The 18805-nt window shown below is 49.6% G+C and overlaps 1 protein-coding gene across 2 annotated transcripts in view; it reads right to left on the reverse strand.

Annotated features, from left to right (window-relative positions):
- The window catches only part of WWC1 (WW and C2 domain containing 1), a 125487-nt gene that overhangs the window by 41606 nt on the left and 65076 nt on the right, over positions 1–18805 (reverse strand). For both annotated transcript variants that reach the window (XR_014795019.1, XM_084884013.1), the window contains exons 4-8: positions 10449–10525; positions 9024–9103; positions 4009–4138; positions 3262–3408; positions 1669–1742 (exon numbers count right to left, since the gene is read on the reverse strand). Coding sequence is in view for 1 of the 2 variants with exons in the window: in XM_084884013.1 (XP_084740139.1) it covers positions 1669–1742; positions 3262–3408; positions 4009–4138; positions 9024–9103; positions 10449–10525 (508 nt within the window). In the remaining variant the exon portion in view is untranslated. The remainder of the gene's footprint in view (positions 1–1668; positions 1743–3261; positions 3409–4008; positions 4139–9023; positions 9104–10448; positions 10526–18805) is intronic.

The raw sequence follows: 18805 nt of genomic DNA on the forward strand, positions 1-18805 counted from the left end.
GGAGGCAGGAAGCTGGATAAAGGCAGATGAGGCAGGGTGTGATGAGAATATGTGATAGGACTTCTGTGATAAGAATGGCTCAACCCCAGAGGGAAGATTCCAATCTTAGTCTCTCCAGAACTGATGACCTAAGACATGCGTCACCACAGGCTGGAGGACATCCAGGGGTTAGACAGTGCCCTTCAGAGGTCAAAAGAAGTGGCCTTCCAAACGCAAAAGTCCTATTGTTTATGGGACCTCTAGGGGGAGCTGAAATAATGCACAGGGAGTATTTTTCCCTAACTGCCCCGTATCCCGCCTCCCTCTTTTGGTCACAATCTTCCAATTTTTTGGGGGGGAAGTCACTCTTCCCAAATTTTCAAGTTGTTTGGTTCCCACAAAGTGGACATGAACATCCCTTTAAGAAATGGGCCCATTACCCAGGCCTGGGCCTTCAGATCACTCAAATTCTCCCCACCCCACAAAAACGATGGTTCCACCCAGAAAAGCCAGGGTGTCTCACACCCCAAACTTGTTACAACTTTTGGGAAAGGTGGGTGCCTCTCTTTCCACTGGGGTTGCTACCCTGGTAGTAGGTAAGCCTAGAAATGCTGCAGCTCAACCCAAAGGCAGGCAGGCAGGATGGAGAGAAGAAGAGAGACTGAGTCTTTATAACGTCAGCTGAGTCCCTGGAGACAGCTGTGCCTGAAGCTGGCTTACCCCAGGACTCGAGTTCAATAAGCCAAAAAATTCCTTTTTAATTCCTTCTGGTTTCTGAAGAATTTCTGCCTTGCAGCAAAGGGTTCTGCTGCTCCCAGGGAGTTCACAGAGGCCAGAGCTGGGCACTGCCACACTCTACCTGGGCTGGCGTGGAAGGTCCTTGGCCAGGCAATTTAGTCTAAGGATAAATGGGTGTGTATGCCTGGCTTCATTCACCTACACAATGTCCTGTGGGTTACTTCCTGGTAAGGCTGGCTCAGTGCATAGAAAGATGGACTTGAGGCCAGATTGTTCAGGGTTCCGATTCTGACTTCACCACGTTGAAGAATCATTAAATATTTTGTATCTTATCTTTTTCTTCTCTAGCATGGAGATAATATAAGCTAGCCTATATCTTGCTTTTAATATTAAATGAGATGATGCATATGTGAATGTCTTATTTTTTAAATTACTATTTTTTTTTATATGTGAATGTTTTAGTACAATGTCTGACTCTAACAGATGCTCTCAATAAGTCATCTCTGAGTATTATTTTATTTGTGTGCCCTAGCTGGTCTGGCTCAGTGGATAGAGCGTCAGCCTGCAGACCAAAGGGTCCCAGGTTTGATTCCGGTCAAGGGCACATACCTTGGTTGCAGGCTCCTCCCTGGCCTGTTACTAAAACCCTAGTTGTGTTCCTTCAAACCAAACTGGATCACTGGAGAACCCTGATGACAGACACGGAGGCCGGCAGGTGAAAAGGTAAGTAGGCTCTGAGGTTTGCCAGACGTGGGTCCAAAGCATAGCTCCACCCTTTACCCAGCTCAGTGTCTAGGGGTCAGTCACTTCCTCTCTGAGTTTCAGAGAGGATTCCAACACGATGGTTTTATCACCTATCTTCATAATCTCTGCAGGATTAGGCAAGATGAGGCAAGAGTGGACCCCCGGCAACAGTAATTCTATTGTTAGGACCCCCCAGCCCCTGGTTACCTCCTCTTAGCCTCTTCGTATCGAAGGCGCAATCGGACTTTCTCCGCCAACTGATTGTGGCTGCTGGTGCCGAACTGGAGGGAAGAACAGAGTCCAGATGGTTACGTGGCTGCTGTGGCAAGTGGCCAGTGGCCAGTGCCCAGTGGCATTTCAGGAGCTCAGGAGATATGGGAGGCTTTCGGGGAACGTGGCTAAGAATAGCCCCCAATTACTGAGCTGGCTGTGTGCACCGCATTGCATCGCAAGGAAGCTAGTTAGGTGGTAGAAACGCTTTCCTTCCTGCAGGGAGAGCCCCAAACGCAGACACCAGTCATGCCTAGAAGAGAAGCTGAGGGCCCAGGCTATCATCTCGCAGCCGCACACGGCTTGGAGCCCGTTCAAGCCACAGAAGCACGGAGGACAGCTGGTCAGGAGGAAACAGGGGCAGCCAATCCACAGGAAAAGCCATTCTGGGAGCACTGGGGAAGAGGCTAACCGACAACTCAGGAGGCTGCAGTCAGGACTGAGACACTGGGTGAGCAAAGAGAAGGTTCTAGAACCGGAAGGAGGCACACAGCTTGTTCTCAAATGTTTCGGCCCACAGGCAGCAGGTAGCTGGACACAGGGGCGGTGGGGGTGGAGAGGGGAAGGCCTGTTTGCTGTAGAGAGCAGCAGGAAGCTATGAGGCTCACCCAATCAGACGTGGACAGAGCTTCTCATCGCAAGTGAGAATACAGCTATAGAAACCAGACAGGAAGAGCATTTTAGCCACAGAGGCCGGGCAGGACACAAGAGCGCCCCCGAGCCACGGGCTGCCTGCTCTTGCTCTCACGAGCTATGTCTGGACAGAGGTGGCACCGTTCACCACGGCGACCGGAGGGAGCCTGGGAGCTGGGAGTCAGCAGTGGTCTGCAAGCTGCACGCATTGTTTTAGGACCAGGGGAGGAGAACGCCCTGTTTTCCGGCCGGTGAGAGAAACACAGAATAGTGCTGCACAACCGTGTGAAGGGAAGACCCTTGGTCCTTCAAAAACACTTTCTGTGCAGCGTCTAGACGCAAGCACGTGGCCCAGTGACACTGAGGACGCCGAATCAGTGCCGGCTTTTCCTCAGGCCACCATCTGTTGTCATGCTGGGGCCAGGAGCTCTGCAAGAGAACGGAGCTCCAGCCCAGGTTGGTGTAGCTCAGTGGTTAGAGTGTTGGCCTGTTCACTGAAGGATCACAGGTTCGATTCCCAGTCAAGGGCATGTATGTTAGGTTGCAAGTTTGATCCCAGCCCCAGGTCTGGGCATGTGTGGGAGGCAGCCAGTTGATGTGTCATTGATGTTTCTCTTTCTCTCTTTCTCTCTCTCTCTCTCCCCCCCCCCCTTCTGCCCTCCCTTCCACTCTCTCTAGCAATTAATGAGAAAAATATCCTCTGGTGAAAATTAACGAGAGAGAGAGAGAGAGAGAGAGAGAGAGAGAGAGAGAGAGAGCGCGCGCGCGAGTGCATCCAGCCCCACAGAGAGCCACCAGCCGGCCCCCGAGGTGAGCCACGAGGAGGTGGCCATCCTCCCAGCAGGCTCCTGGGGGCGGTCCCTCACGAGGCCCCCAGCAACAGGCACTGCTACTCACACTCCCCGAGATGTCCGTCTGGGAGCTCATGTCCAGGTACTGTTTCGGCAGCGGGAAACCCGAACTCTCCAGGGAGCTGCTGCTGGACCACAGGTCAGAGTGGGACCCTCGGTCGGTCCGGAAGCCGTCCTTCAGCATCGCGAGGCTCTGAGCGGGGAGGACAGGGTCAGCGGCACACCTTCCGGGGGGGGGAGGGCCGGGCCTGTCACTCTCCGTGTGCCTCCCTCACCACCTTGGGAACCCAGGCTCACCCACACCTGCGTATCTGTACAGAGCCAGCAGGGAGTGGGTACTTGCTAGGTGCCAGGCGCTGTGCCAGGCCCCTTCCACGGGAGAGACTGGTGTGGACGCTGGCTCTGGAGCCACACTGCCTGAGATCCCCCTGTTCTGCTACTTCCTGGCTGTGTGACCTGAGCGAGCTGATGAACCTCTCTGTGCCTCAGTGTCTTCTCCTGCAAAATGGGCGTAATCACAGACCCCATCTCGTAGGGCCTTGGTGCTGACGAAACGAGGCGAGCAAAGTGCTAGCCCAGTCCACACTCAGGACCTGTCAGCTTTACCACGATTGTATTTAATCCTGACCACAGCCCTGCCAGGAACGGCCCGGATTTACCCCCACTTTTCCCACGAGGGAGCTGTTACATGGAGAAGCCACAGCCAGGGCTCCCTGGCCCGTCTGACTTAAGCCTCAGCGCTCCGAAATACCTGGCATAGGAAGGTGCCCAGGAGACATGGGCACTTCGGTACCTTAATGAGATCTTGCTTTTCCTTTTCTCCACATGTGATGGCCTTTTTGATGGCTTTCGTTTCTCTCAAGACAGCCTGAGCTTCATCCAGTTTGTAGCTGCCCTGAGCGTCAGACATTTTCTGGTCGATCCTAGGAGACAATCAACGGGAAAGGTCAAAGATGGGGTGAGAAACACGGTGTCCCCCGGGGGGAAAGTACAGACCACCGAGCTTCGTTCTCTCAAGAATGTTCCTCTCTCTGTCCTGCCTATGGACTAAGGCACCGAAGGACCATGTTCCATTGCAAATGTCCCTCGTGTGGGGCTGTAGAAGCAAGACCACTCTTGAAGTCAAGGATGTGCTAAGTGCCAGCTCTTACAGGAAGCCTTCCCGGATTACCTCCCTGGGCCCTCCAGGCTGGGCCAGGTGTTCCCCGAACACACTGCACCCTAGCTGCAACACTGCGTTCATTACGCTATGTTATAATGAATTATTTGTGGGATCGTGTCCTTGAATGTTTGAGGAGCTTTAGCTTCTGACATAAATCAGTCCTTTAATCCGGGTAAAACTTCAACTTCAACCTCAGAAATCTTGATAGCTAAGGCTGGATCATCCCTTTTTGTAGGAGGATGTCCTATGTTTGATGCCATCCCTGGCCTCTGCCCACTGGATGCCAGTAGCACCTTGACCTTGGGCATGGCCCTCAGCCACCGGGAGCCTGTTTCCTCAAACCCCAAAATCTGGGTAATGCCACCTGCCCAGCCACGTCACAGAGCAGTGAGGAATATTATGGGGGATAAAGGATGGGAAATGGGTGGTGAACAGGGGGTCTGCAAGCTGTAGACAAATGTAAGGGATTAAAATACTTCACTGTGATGGGGTGGGGGTAGGGGGAGAGGAAACAAAAAAAGTGAAGGGTCATGATGTTTCTGGAAGGTCAGACCACACCAGAGATGCCCCCAGGGAAAAAGGCTGGGGTGATGACAAGGTCCAGGGGGCACAGAGTTGTAACTGCGTCACACTTCTGCCAAAAGCGAGGCTCGAGGCTTCGATCCAGGGCGGAGAAAGAGCAACCTGACAGCGGAGGGAACACCACAAGCCCATTATTCACGTAGAAACTGCGTAGGGTCATTCCTTTCTGCGTCCACCTAGACGCCAACCTGTCCTGAGCTAAAAATAACCTGAGAGGGAATTAGGACTGGAGCAGGTTTCCTTCCTGGTTCCATCGCCTGTGTCTCTGGGCAGGAGAGAAAGAGAGAAGGAGAGGGGGAGAGGGGGAGGGAGGAAAGGAGGGAGGGAGGGAGGGAGGGAGGGACCCCGGTCTGGTCTCAGCAGCACAGCCCTCCTGCTCCCTGTCCGTTATTTCAGCTCCTCAGAAAGCAAACAAAGCCTCGTTTGTGCCTCCCACTAAAAATAGCCCGTCCATTCCTTTCGAGGACTCAGGCCCGGGAAAGCCTGCCAGGTCACACGAACTCGGGTACCTTAACTCTGGCCTCGGATTGAGTTTGAGAAACTGGCCTGGAGGGAGCTTCCCACAGCGGAGGCGCCCAAGATGCTCCGTCCCCCCGGAGCGAGTGTCGGGGCCTGAGGCGGCCCTGCCCCCAGAGGGGTGCTGGTGAGGGGAGACGCCCTTTATCTGGGCACACCCAGGGCTGAGGGCTGGGGAGGGGCCGTGCTGGCAGGAAGGATGGCTGTGAATCCCCAGCAGGCGAGACAGAAGCGGTCTGTCTCTGCCCCTGGGCCCGCATGGCCTCTACCTGATTCTCTCAGGGGCCTTAGCAACCCGGGCTCTGGAATTTGGCTTGGAGAGCAGCTCAGAGAGGAACTCTTTCGGGGTTGGGGTGGGGGGAGGGGAACAAAGGGTCACCATTATGAACACAGTGAATGCATCTTTTTTTTTTTTTTTTTTTTTTTTTTTAGGAAAAAGAAAAGTTGTGTGGTTAGGGGAGGAGGGGGTGTGAGGGGTGCGAGGGGTGCATGTGTTTTAGGATTTCCAAATTGCGCAGCCCTCCTTTCTCTCAGCACCGCAGCCACAGGAGCCCGGTGGCCACAGCACAGCCACAGACAGAGAAGCGGGCAGAGGCTCGGCCCGAAGCCACCTCCTCCCCGTCCTGTCCAGGCGGCTCTCACCCGGGCGGGGCGGCCTTGGGGACACTCAGAGAGACCCCACGCTGCCCTGCTCCCCCTCTTTCTTATTCACACGGTCTTGCAGCAGTGGGCAGTCCCCAAGCTTAGCTTCTGTGTTGCTTTTCATTCTCCCCTGAGAGGTATCCTCCAGTCCCCATCGTCTTTTGAAAATGGGCTGGTGACAATGAACTGAAGAAATGGTAAGTTTCACTGTCCCCCATGGAACGCAGAGAGAGAGAGAGAGAGAGAGAGAGAGAGAGAGAGAGAGAGAGAGAGAGAGAGAGAGAGAGAGAAGGGCAGGAGGAAGTGACTGTATTATCTCCTATGAAGGGGCTTACATTTTCTGGATGGGGAGGGGGTTCCTGGGATGATGCCAGGAAGAGACGTAGTTGGACATGAGCTTCAGAATCCAATAGCAATTGGTTCTAACCCCTGCTCTGACGCTTACCAGTTTGGAGGCCTTGGGTATATTTTCAACACCCCCCCCCCCCTTCCCCAAACTGCCTCATCTATAAAGTAGAAGAACAAAAACTTCTCTTCAGGCCTAAAGTCAATGGAAGGAGGAGAATGAGGCACAGCGATAATCCCGGAATAGCCTCCAGTTCATCCGAGTTCCTCCCCCCAAGTTCAAGGGGGCGACTCGCTAGTGGTCACCCAAACCCCTTACACTCACTGGGCCGCCCCTGGGTGCCAGGCACTGTCACGCATTTGGGGTGAATTTTCCAATTCAATCTTTACAGTTGACAGAGGGATGATGTCACTTCCCCAGGTTCCCAGGGAACTGGGATTCGAACCCAGGCCGCCAACTTGGGAGGCTGCATTCCTAACCCTTTGAGCCAAGATGTGCATTAAGGCAGATGTTCCTGGCACGGGACACGGGCAGCTGGCTTCCGACGGGAGCGTGGGCAGCCAGAACCGCGCTGGAAGTCTTATCGGGGCTGATATCAAACATCAGGAGGGCGGAGGGAGAGGGGAGAAAAATAGGAGGCTTGTCCTTGGGGTTTCAGCTCAGCTTACCAAACGACAAGAATTTTCAATGCTGCGACAGGGTGACAAAGTGGTAAAACAGGTTTGTGGTGGCTCAGAGAATAATGGGCAGGGTTCTCACCAGAAGCTCCCGAGGGCTGCCGGAAGGGGGAGGCGGGCGGGCGGGCGGGCATCTAAAGCGTGTGCTCAGAAGCTGCCCCACTGCTCAGTGGAGGCCTCAGAAGGGCTACTTGCCCTGTAGGCCAAAAACAGGCGTTTTCTAAGCTCACATCACCGCCCTCAACCTTCCGTGGCACTACTGAAGACTGCCAAGAAGCATGAAGCAAAGTCTTTTTCTTTTTGTTGTTGTTGTTAATCCTTACCCAAGGATATTTTTCCCATTGATTTCGAGAGACAAAGAGAAAGAGAGACATCAACTGGCTGCCTCCTGCATGAGCCTTCGCCATGGCCGGGGATCAAGCATGCAACGGAGGTACACACCCTTGACCAGAATCAAACCCAAGATCCCTTCAAGTCCAAGGGCTGATTCTTTAACCACTGAGCTAAACCAGCTAGGGCAAGGTCCTTTATCTTAAAGAGATTAGAGTCTGCTTTGAAAGACAGGATTGGCATACATAGATATGCATATCTAAATAGCATATCTACATAAGCACTTACTAGTTTACAGAAAACCAGAATTTACAATATAGAAAATGTCTTGTGTATAACCTTTAATACGAAGCCATACTTTCTAATACCTTGTGTTGGGGGGAAGGTTCATGGTGAGTCACCCCAGGCAGTGGGGGCTTGGTAAAGGGGGGTCGGGGGAGGAGATGTCAATAAGACCAGCAGGTCCCTCAGCTGGTGGTCATAGTTCCTTCCACTCATAGAACTTGCAGGTAGAAATCCAGAGGCCTGAGGCTCTGGCCACAGGTAGATGGGAGTGGACTGAAGTTCAGAGGATGAGACAGGGAGAGAGCAAGTGACCACAGATGCCACTGACTGGACAAATGTGACTTCCCTGGAGTCTGAGATGTCCGTGAGGACAGAGAAAGCTACGGAATGTCCTCCCTGGAGCATCCAAGAGAGCCAGGCTCCTTTAGGATGACGGTCCGGGAGCCCATCGGAGATGCTTGCTGTGCCCATCTGCGATGCCTCAGCCTGGGTTATACGCGTGGTTAAGAACAGCAGTAAACTCACACTGATGGAACACTTACTACGTGACTCAGTTTCCTCATCTACAAAATGGAGTGAGCTGAAAGAATACTCCCTACTGAGTGGCAGTGAGGATCACACGAGGTCACCCATGCAGAAACATGGAAGTGCTCTGGGCACAGGGTAACTGTATTGGCACAATCACAACAAGGGCAAAAAAGCCAACAGAGCTCAAAAAACCCCTACAGAGCTCTACCTTGCTTAGCTGCAATTCAGCTTCTAAAAGCAAAAAACTTATTTGGTCAGAGTTCCCTGAAAATTCCCGAGTCACCCCGAAAGTACAGTGCGCCTGGCGTCGCGCCCTGCCTCCAGGAATTCCCTGTGGAAGAGGCTGTGCCTCGGTGGAACCCTCCAGATGAAGCTCCGTTCCCGGGGCCACGGGGAAAGAAAAGAGCTGGCTTCGTTTTCGTGCATGCGAGGTTCCGGTGGAGAGGAAGAGACAGGACACAGAAATGCTCGGTACTTCTTTCCAAACTGGCTCCTAAGCCTCCATGGTTCATAAACCCCGACGGAACGGAGGGAGGGACCCTTGCCGGCTTCAGGAATTCAGGGGACGGTGCGAACTCCGTGGTCAGAAATGATTCCGCTTTTCTCTTTCTAAACCCCAACCTTGGTGACGGCATGTTCGGTACATGCCAGGGGAGAGAACTGAGAGCCAGGGGTTAGAGAGCCACGTTTGGAGAAGGGGGGAGGGGGAAGGGGGAGCCCGGGAGGGCAGGTGCACTCACTTCTGCAGGGTCTGGAAGCCGTGCTCTTTGAACTGCAGCTCCTGCTGGAGGTGAACCATCTCCCTCTTCAGCTTGTTGACCTGGATGATGAGAGACCACACACGGGGCGAGGTCAGAGGGGGCGAGGTCAGAGGCCACGAGGAGCTGCAAGCTGCTTCCCCCTGAGGGGAGCCCGGAGGCCCCCCTTCCCCACCTGCCGCCCCTATGATAATGACTCAGCAACAACCCTTGGGTCACAATGGTCACAATACCCCAGTGCTGCCCGTTCAGTTCAGCCGGCATCCCAGCCTGGTTGCCCTGCGGGTCACCCACAGCCAGCCCTCGCTCCAGGAAAACAGGAAGTGGACAGGAGCTGGCTGATGGGATAGAGCCTGGCCTACCCCTGGCCCAGCTGGGTGACCCCCCTCAGGCCACCTCGCCTCTCTGAGCCCCCCCTTTCCTGTCCTGGTGGATGATGACAATCCCCAGAGCCTCGAGTTACTGAAAGCAGGTCCTGGGGAGGGGAGTGCTGTGCATGGATGCAAAAAGAAATATAATAACCCCAAGAGGGAGACGTGGCCGGAGAGCCAGATCCGGCCAGCAGGAATGCTTTTGTTTGGCCTGCAGTGTTACTAAAATTTTAAAAAATTAGTTGCAAATAATTAAATATTGAGAAATTTCATATACTAATCCTAGATACAGAGTTCTCTAAAAATACTAGGAGACCTGCCAACATTGAGCCCGCAGTCCTGCATGGCCACAGTAGGCTAGAGGTGAAATTCAACTACCCTGGTAGACAGGGCTCACCTCTCTAGGTTACGTCCCCACTGCTCCCTACTGCCTCCCCCTGCCCTCTCCCTGCTTTTCTGTTTTCTTACAGGCACCTGAGTTTGTAGAACATATCTGAAGTTGAGTTAAACCAGTGTTCAAAATGCTGACTTTACCTTGAGCACAATGCTGGGCCTCAGTTTCCACATCAGTAAAAGGTATCACGAAGTAGTTAAATAGGATCATGCAGCACTAGCAGTAGCTGAGATAGTGCACAACACCACGAACTCTGGAGTACACCTTGGTCCCTGTGACTCTGCACAAGATACCGCGCCCCCCGCCCGCCCCCCGCCACCCATGCCTCTGATTGCTCATCTTTAAATGCAGATCTTGCCAGGAGCTACTTCATGGGGCTGTCCTAATGATATGAAGAATAACATGAAGCTCTCCGCACTGCACCTTGCATACTGGGAGTGCTAGCCGACAGGATAGCTGCTGTTACCACTACCGTTACTATGACGACAACCTATTGCTGCTACTACTGTTACTATTCAGGGTCTGTGGGTCAGCACTGGTTGCCTCTGCCTGGTGGGAGCATCTACTCTGTCTCGCAGGTGGGCTAGTAACCTAAGGCTGCCTCCGTGACCCCCATCAATAGCACAGACCAAGAGGCCCTACCCGGGATTTTGCAGTGGCAATTTCAGCTTTCAGGATCTCAGGGTCATACTTAGAGCTGGAGGACGAACCAGAGACCACTGCAATGAAAAAGAAGGGAAAAAAGGTTCTGTAGAAGAAACACGCATTGGAAAAATTGGCCTATTTGGTCATCTAGATAAACCCAGAAAGGAATGAGTATACGTGAATAACCTAAATGTCCAACAGTGGGGGGTATGTCAAATAAATATGGTACATGCATAAAATGGGGACTATACAATGTATGTGATTTTAAAATGATGGAGCAGACACGATAGTGCGGTAGGCTGGGCAGGGGGGGAGGCGGGGAGGGCAGAAGGGGGGGGAGAGAGGGACATCTGTAATCATTCAACAATAAAGATACATTCAAATAAATAAATAAAATGATGGAGCAGAAGGATGCTGAACAAGGAAAAACATCTAAAATGTATTGTTATGTAGAAACAATCATTTATGAAAAACTATAAAAAAAGAATAACAAATTAGCAAAAAATACACAGTAAACAAATACACACATTCTACATCTAGAAAGACCAGAAAGAAATATGCGAAAAAGTAGCTAAGCACCCAATTAAGAAAGAGGCCGTCAGCTTCTCCTTCGTGTTATGTGTCCCCTCACTGACCCTCCAACAAAAAGGACTTTATATTTCAACAGAACCTTGAGAGCAGCTGTCAAGTCTCACCTTTTTTAATGTTCAGTTTTTATTCGTTATACAAGGTGGAGCAAAAGTAGGTTTACAGTTGTTTGTATGGAAAATAACGTAATAAATAACAATACAAGAGGCCTGGCCAGTGTGGCTCAGTTGGTTGAGCCTAGTCCCACTGGTTCAATTCCCAGAGGTCACAATTCCAGGTCACAGTTTGATTCCTGGTCAGGGCACATGCCCAGGTTGGGGGTTCGATCCCCCGTAGGGGGTGTGCAGGAGGCAGTCTATCAATGTTTCTTTCTCCCTCTCCCTTTCCTCTCTGTAAAATCAATAAAAGCATATATATTTAAAAAAAATAATAAACCCAGCCGTGGGGCTCAGTGGTTGAGCATCAACCTATGAACCTGGAGGTCATAGTTTGATTCCTGTCGGGGCACATGCCCAGGTAGTGGCTCGATTCCCAGTGTGGAACGTCAGGAGGCAGCTGATCGATAATTCTCTCTTATCATTGATGTTTCTGTCTCCCTGTCCCTCTCCCTTCATCTCTGAAATCAATAAAAAAATATATGAAATTAAAAAACAAAAAAATATATATAATCCTATCTAATAAAAGAGTAATATGCAGATTGACCATCACTCCAACACACAAGATGGTTGCCCCCATGTGGACACAAGATGGCCACCACACACAAGATGGCCAGCAGGGGAGGGCAGTTTGGGGGACCAGGCCTGCAAGGGAAGGCAGTTGGAGACAATCAAACCTGCAAGGGAGGGCAGTTGGGGGCAATCAAGCCTGCAGGAGAGGGCAGTTAGGGGTGACCAGGTTGGCAAAGGAGGGAAGTTGGGAACAAACAGGCTGACAGGAGAGTGGTTAGGGGGTGATCAGACTGGCAGGCAGAAGCGGTTAGGGGCAATCAGGAAGGCAGTCAGGTGAGCAGTTGGGAGCCAGTAGTCCTGGATTGTGAGAGAGATGTCCAACTGCCCATTTAGACCTGAACCCACCAGAATCAGGCCTGAAAGGGCAGTCAGACATCCCTTGAAGGGTCCCAGATTGGAGAGGGTGCAGGCTGGGCTGAAGGACACTCCTGCCCCCCCCCCCCAAGTGCATGAATTTCATGCACCGGGCCTCTAATAACAATAATAAAAGAACTGTTTCATGCACTCACAAATGTAAATCTACTTTTTTTTTTTTTTTTATTAGAAAAAAAGGGTTTTTATTTATTTTTTTTTTCTTTTCTTTTTTTTTTTTTTTAATAAGTTTTTATTTTTCATATTATTACAAATGTTCCTTCCGCCCACCCCCACCATTGCTCTCCTCCACCAGGTTCCCACCCCACCCTCTGCCCTTTCCCCTCTCCCCATTGTCCTCATCCATAGGTGCACAGTTTATGTTCAGTCTCTTCCCACGCCCCCCTCTCCCCTTTTCCCCAAGAATCGTCAGTTCACTCCCCTTCCATACCTCTGATTCTATTATATTCAACAGTTAATATTGTTCATCAGATTTTTTTAATTTCCTTGGTTTTCAGATTCACTTGTTGATAATTACGTATTTGTTGTTCATAATTTTTATCTTTGTTTACTTTCTCTTCTGAAAGAACCCCCTTCAGCAATTCATATAATTCTGGTTTGGTGGTGATGAACTCCTTTAGCTTTTTTTTATTAGTGAAGCTCTTTATCTGGCCTTCGATTCTGAGTGATAGCTTTGCTGGGTAGCTTATTTTTGGCTGTAGGTTCTTGCTATTCATCACCTTGAATATTTCTTGCCATTCCCTTCTGGCCTGCATGGTTTCTGTTGAGAAGTCAGCTGACAATCGTATAGGTGCTCCTTTATAAGTTACTACCTTCTTTGCTCTTGCTTCTTTTAATATTCTCTCTTTATCTTTTGCTCTTGGAATTTTAATAATGATGTGTCTCGGTGTGGTCCTCTTTGGATTCCTTTTGTTTGGAGTTCTGTGGGCTTCCTGGACTTGTAAGTCAAATTCTTTCACCAGGTGGGGGAAGTTTTCTGTCACTATTTTTTTCAGTATGTTTTCGATATCTTGCTCTCTCTCATCTTCTGGAACCCCCATAATTCTGATGTTGGTTCGCTTGAAGTTGTCCCAGAGGTTTCTTACATTATCTTCAATTTTCTGGATTCTCTTGCCTTCTAGCTTCTGTGGAGGAGTGTCTTCTGGCTCTTTATGTTCCAAATCTTTGACTTGATTCTTGCGATCTTCCCTTCTGTTTTTAGGACTCTGTAGAATATTTTTTATTTCAGACAATGTATTCTTTATTTCTTGTTGATCCCTTATCATTTCTTGTTGACTCCTTATTAATTCTAGTTGATCTCTTTTCATATCCTCATAGGCCTTATCCATCTTTTCTAGGAAATTCTTGAAAAACCTTATAAGCGTAGATTTGAACTCTATATCCAGACGCTTTTTGTCCTCCATTTCTTTTGTTTGTGATCTATTTTGTTGTCGCATTTCGCAGTTACAGATGGGGCGAGGTTTCAGGGTGGAGCCTGCAGCTTTGGCTTCCGTCAGCCCCGCCCTATGCGGGTCCTTCAGTGCTCGCTGCCGGCGCCTCTGAGAGAAAGGTGCCCTCGATTTTCGCCTGCTGCCAAACAGTCTATGCTCTCCCCCAATGAGCCCGGTATTGGGGTTCAGTTCAGTTGGAAGTGGAGTTGGAGGTGGCGTTCACAGCAGTCTGGAGCCCCAGTCTCCTTCCCGTCAGGGCAATCCCGCGGCACAGCTGACCGTCCCTTCTCTGGGGGCAGTGTGCGCGCCTCCGGGACCTCCTTTCTCCGCTTCCCCGGGTTCCGACTTACAGCCCAGCTCCCTATGGCTGAGCCTGAGTCCCCGGGGTCTGGCCCAGAACGGGGGTTCAGAGCAGTCAGGGGCCCAGCACAGTCGGAGTTTTATCTCCTTTCCGCTAGGGAACGCCCGCCAGGCACTCGGCCTCCCTCCTCTCCGGCTCCGTCCTCTCCGCGCGCGCCGCGTGTCTCTGTACCTTAGGCTTTTACAGCTCCTCCGCTCTTCCTTCTGGTTTTCTCCTTGCTTCTTGTTGTAGGATTTCCAGTCAGTTGACTTTCCTGTAGTTCTGGGTAATGTCCGTTTTATATTTTAGTTGTATTTTATTAAAATTGTTGTGTGCGGCTGCGGCTAGTTGCCTACCCGAGCAGCCATCTTGGATTCTCCTGTAAATCTACTTTTTTGCCCCATCCTGTATATGAACAGTTTAATAGTCCAACACAGTACAGGTTCTGATATATATGCATTTCATAGGACCCCATCCCCATATCTCACTCCCTAAAAGGGAACCATTAAACGTGTTCAGCCAGTTTCTTTTTTTCTTTTTTTTTTCTTTTTTTAATATATTTTATTGATTTTGTACAGAGAGGAAGGGAGAGAGATAGAAAGCTAGAAACATCGATGAGAGAGAGTCATCGATCAGCTGCCTCTTGCACACCCCCTACTGGGGATATGCCCGCAACCAAGGTACATGCCCTTGACCGGAATCGAACCCGGGTCCCTTCAGTCCCGAAGCCGACGCTCTATCCATTGAGCCAAACCGGTCTCGTCTCAGCCAGTTTCTTATGTCTAATACGTGTGTTTTGCTGCTTCTAGATTTTTTCAGTGCTAGGTTTTATTTTTAAACTTGTCTCTCTGGGGGATGGAGGCTTAGGTTCCTCCCTTTCCCAGCCCCTATACCACACATCGTTTGGGTGGAAGCCATCTTCAGTGTTTGCATTACATTCACTCTGTAAACACTATATGGGGCAGAAGCACATAGCTGACATTGCTTACTTTTTCTTTCCAGCGTTTTTTCTTTTTTCTTTTCCCTTCTAGAGTTAGCAATTGTCATTTTTATGACTGCCTACAAACTGAATCAACCTCACACTCTGCCAGTTATCTAAATCTCCTCTCACAGAGTCCAGGCCAGTACACCCCACTCATCTTTTTGGCTCTGTCTTGCCAGGGCATATGCTGGCTTCAGAGTGAGCTGCTTGCTGTACGTGCAGCTGAGATCCTAGGATCCCCTCCTTGCAGCTCTCTTCTTTCCTAAATACCATGTCTTCCCCTCTGGGGCCTACCCCTCATTTTGGCAGGAAACCAAAATGAGAAGGAAGGAAATTTTTTGAAATCTTGCATCTCTAAAAATATCTTCATTCTATCTTATACTAGTTCATAAATAAGACGTTTTGCTGGATATAAAATTCTAGGTCAGAAAAGATTGTCCTTAAAATTTTTAAGGCATTGCTCTATCATCTTTTAGGTTTCCAGTGTCACCATTCAGAGGTCCAGAACTATTCTGACTAATCATTTTTCTATGATCTGGTTTTCTCTCGGAAAACTTTTAGGATCTTGAATCATTCCCAGTGTTTAAGTTGCACAATGGTAAGACTTGGTGTGGTTGACTTTTATCCATTGTGTTGGGCACTCACTGAACCCTTTCAATCTAAAAACTCCCCTCCATTTGTTCTGAGAAATTTTTCTGAATAATTTCATTGATGCTTCTTTTCCCGTTTCCTCTGCTCTTTCTGAACTCATATTTACTCAGTTTTCCTGGCCTGCTGCTTTATATTTCCCCTTGTTTTTCATCTCATTGTGGTTTTGTTTTGCTTTTTAGAAGATTTCCTCCATTTTACTTTCTAGTCTTCCTTCAGATCTTTTCATTTCCTCTTAAGTATTTTAATTTCCAAAGGCTCCTCTGTGTTCTCTGTGGGTTCCTTTTAGAAAATGTAGCATCCTGTTCTTGTTTCATGGTTGTGTAGTTTCTCAACGTTTTCTTCTCCATGAACACTCCCTGTTCCCTCCAAGGCCTTCCCATCACCATGTGTTTGCTTCAACCTCTTGTTTTTCACATTCGAGGCTTCCCTTGGGGCATCTGGATCTCAGCTGCTGGCTCACATTTAAGGCTGGGGGGAGGAGGGGCGGGGAGGTTGCACCTAAAAGCTGGCTGCATTGGAGCTTGGTGACTGAATGACGGGGTACACGATATTGTATTGCTTCATCTAGGAATCCTCAATGCCAGTATCTTTACATCTTTTCTCTTTTTATCTCTTTTCTCTGTTCAGATTTCCCAGACTCTCTACTGTCCAGCCTGGAGGGTAATAGTCTGGTACCATTCTGGGAATCAAGTCGTACCTGGGGGCTGGGGTCCCAAAATCCTGTCTATCCATGTTCCCTTAATCACCACGTGCTCGTCTGATGCAGCCTCCGCAGTGAGCCTGCCTTGTGTCCTCCAGTCCAAACTCTTCTTTTTTCTCTCCCTTCTTTTGCGGGTTAGGGATGGGCAGTTACCAGTTTGGGGGGGAGATTAGGTGGTCTGTTTCAGAAGCAACTTTCATCCAATCCTCTTGAGACCCTCCTCACTTCATTCCTACTTCCACTCCCAGAAATAGATGCTTCTCCAAATCACAAGGCTTCTGCAGGTATTTCCCCCCCCCCCCCCCAATATATTTTTATTGATTTCAGAAAGGAAGGGAGAGGGAGAGGGAGAAGGAGAGGGAGAGAGAGAGAGAGAAACATCAATGATGAGAGAATCATTGATCGGCTGCCTCCTGCATGCCCGCTACTGGAGATTGGGCCCACAACCCAGGCATGTACCCTTGACCGAAATCGAACCTGGGACCATTCCAGTTCCAGGCAGACACTCTGTCCACTGAGCCAGACCAGCTAGGGCTGCAGGTGTACTTTACAGACTACAGTGTTGTCGTGTTTTCCATTATGGGCCCATTTTCTCTTGTCTCAGATAGGTCTACCAGACAGACTGCCACCTGTACGTCTGCCTTCCAGCTTCCACATTATACAGGGTGGGGCAAAAGTAGGTTAACAGTTGCTAGTATAGAAAATAATACAATAATTAATAAGGAATAACATAAGAATAAATTCAGTTTTTCGCATACTCACAACTGTAAATTTACTTTGGCCAAACCCTGTTATTGCTACTTTGTTCTCCAAGTCTTCTTGTCCCCATGTGTATATATATGCTTTTAAAGACCTTTTTTCTGATCTTTTCTTAGTTACAGGAGTCAGTGAAATCAAGTGTGTAGTTCAACAAGCATTTTTAACTGTAAGGCTCCCAATAACTTATTTTTCAAATTTCCTCTAACCTGTAGTGAGGAAGGAACGCGGTGAGGTCCAAAAAGAACCCAGCTCTTAAAAGTTCTCGCCTTTCAGGGGATGGGAGGATCCCAGTGTAACCCAAGAGCCTTGGAAGTAGACTGGCTGGCTTGGATTGAATTAAGAGAATTGGTTTTTGAGGTCAGATGCTCCTGGGTACCAAGGCTAGCTCTATCACTTTTTACCGATGTGACCCAGAGGAAAGGACTTCCCTTTTCTGGGCCTCGGTTTCTTTACTTGTAGAATGAGAACAGCAGTATCTCGCGGACTGTACGTGTCTATGTGTGTGTGCAAGTGGGGAGGGAGGTTACTTTAATGACACGTGTGGAGTGCCCTCAGCACCCTGCCCTACAGGAACACAACGGGAACACATTAAATGGCAGTTCTCTTCTCCTTCCCCAGAGAGCTAGCGATTGTACCGGAGATGACAACAGAGTCTCCATCCCCAGGGCAGGCCCACAACCACCACGGCCAGGTGGCAAAACTCTCACCAGCCCTGGCATGCCAGCTGAGTTAGAAGCCAGGCATGTGGCCTCACCGGTCTATCGACGTGCTGAAGAGCTGGACTTGGAAGGCAAACCTGGCTTGTGAAACCCAAAGAAAGTCCTGGCTGGTTTGGATCTCAGATCAGGTAACCAGAGATGACCCTAGTCCTTCAAGTATAATGTAAGTTTTCTCTCTCTCTCTCTCTCTCTCTCTCTCTCTCTCTCTCTCTCTCTGTGTGTGTGTGTGTGTGTGTGTGTGTGTGTGTGTGTGAATCCTCAGTGGAGAATATTTTTTCTATTTTTTCCCCCCCAGACAGTGGAGGGGAGGGGGGAGTGAGAGGGAGAGGGAGAGAGACAGGGAGAGGGAGAGAGATGTGAGAGAGCCACATCAATTAGTTGCCTCTCCAATGCAACTCATGTTTCCTAGAGTTGAACCCACAACCTTTTGGTTTGAGGGCCAGTGGTCTAACCACTGGCAACACCAACAAGGGCCAGGTTGAAGTTCTTTAACATTCAAAACAGTGGTGTCTTTGAGCCTGATGGTGCTCTCTGGAACACCCAGAAGTTATATGATAGGACTACATCATTTATTTCCTATATGATAGGACTTTTATATGATAGGACTACATCATTTATTTCCTACCACTGATCATGAGTTCAATCTTACTGGTTCCAAGGATCTGTTCAAAATTTTTGTCATGTCAATGAATTGATAATTTCAAATAATAATTGTGTTTATCTGAGAGCTTAAGAATATGACAGGTACTATTCCAAGCACTTTACATTTGTTAACTCCTTTCAGCCCCATAGTTGAAGGTGATACTGTTATTATGTCCACGTGCACGTGAAGAATTTGAGGCAGAGGGAAGTGGCATAACGTGTGTGCGGTCACACAGCTAGTCCGTTGCATATCCTGGATTGGGACCTGGGCGGTCCAGCTCCAGAGTCCATACTCGAAAAACATTATGGAAAGTGTTTCCTACCAAAGAGGACATTTATTCAGCCATTAAGATGTTGTAAGGCAGGGATCTTCAAACTACGGCCCGCGGGCCACATGCGGCCCGCAGAGGAGTCTGATCCGGCCCGCCAGGTTTTTTGGGCAG

This window comes from Pipistrellus hanaki (genome assembly GCF_964339955.1).
Source record: "Pipistrellus hanaki genome assembly, chromosome: 5".
NCBI lineage: Eukaryota > Metazoa > Chordata > Mammalia > Chiroptera > Vespertilionidae > Pipistrellus > Pipistrellus hanaki.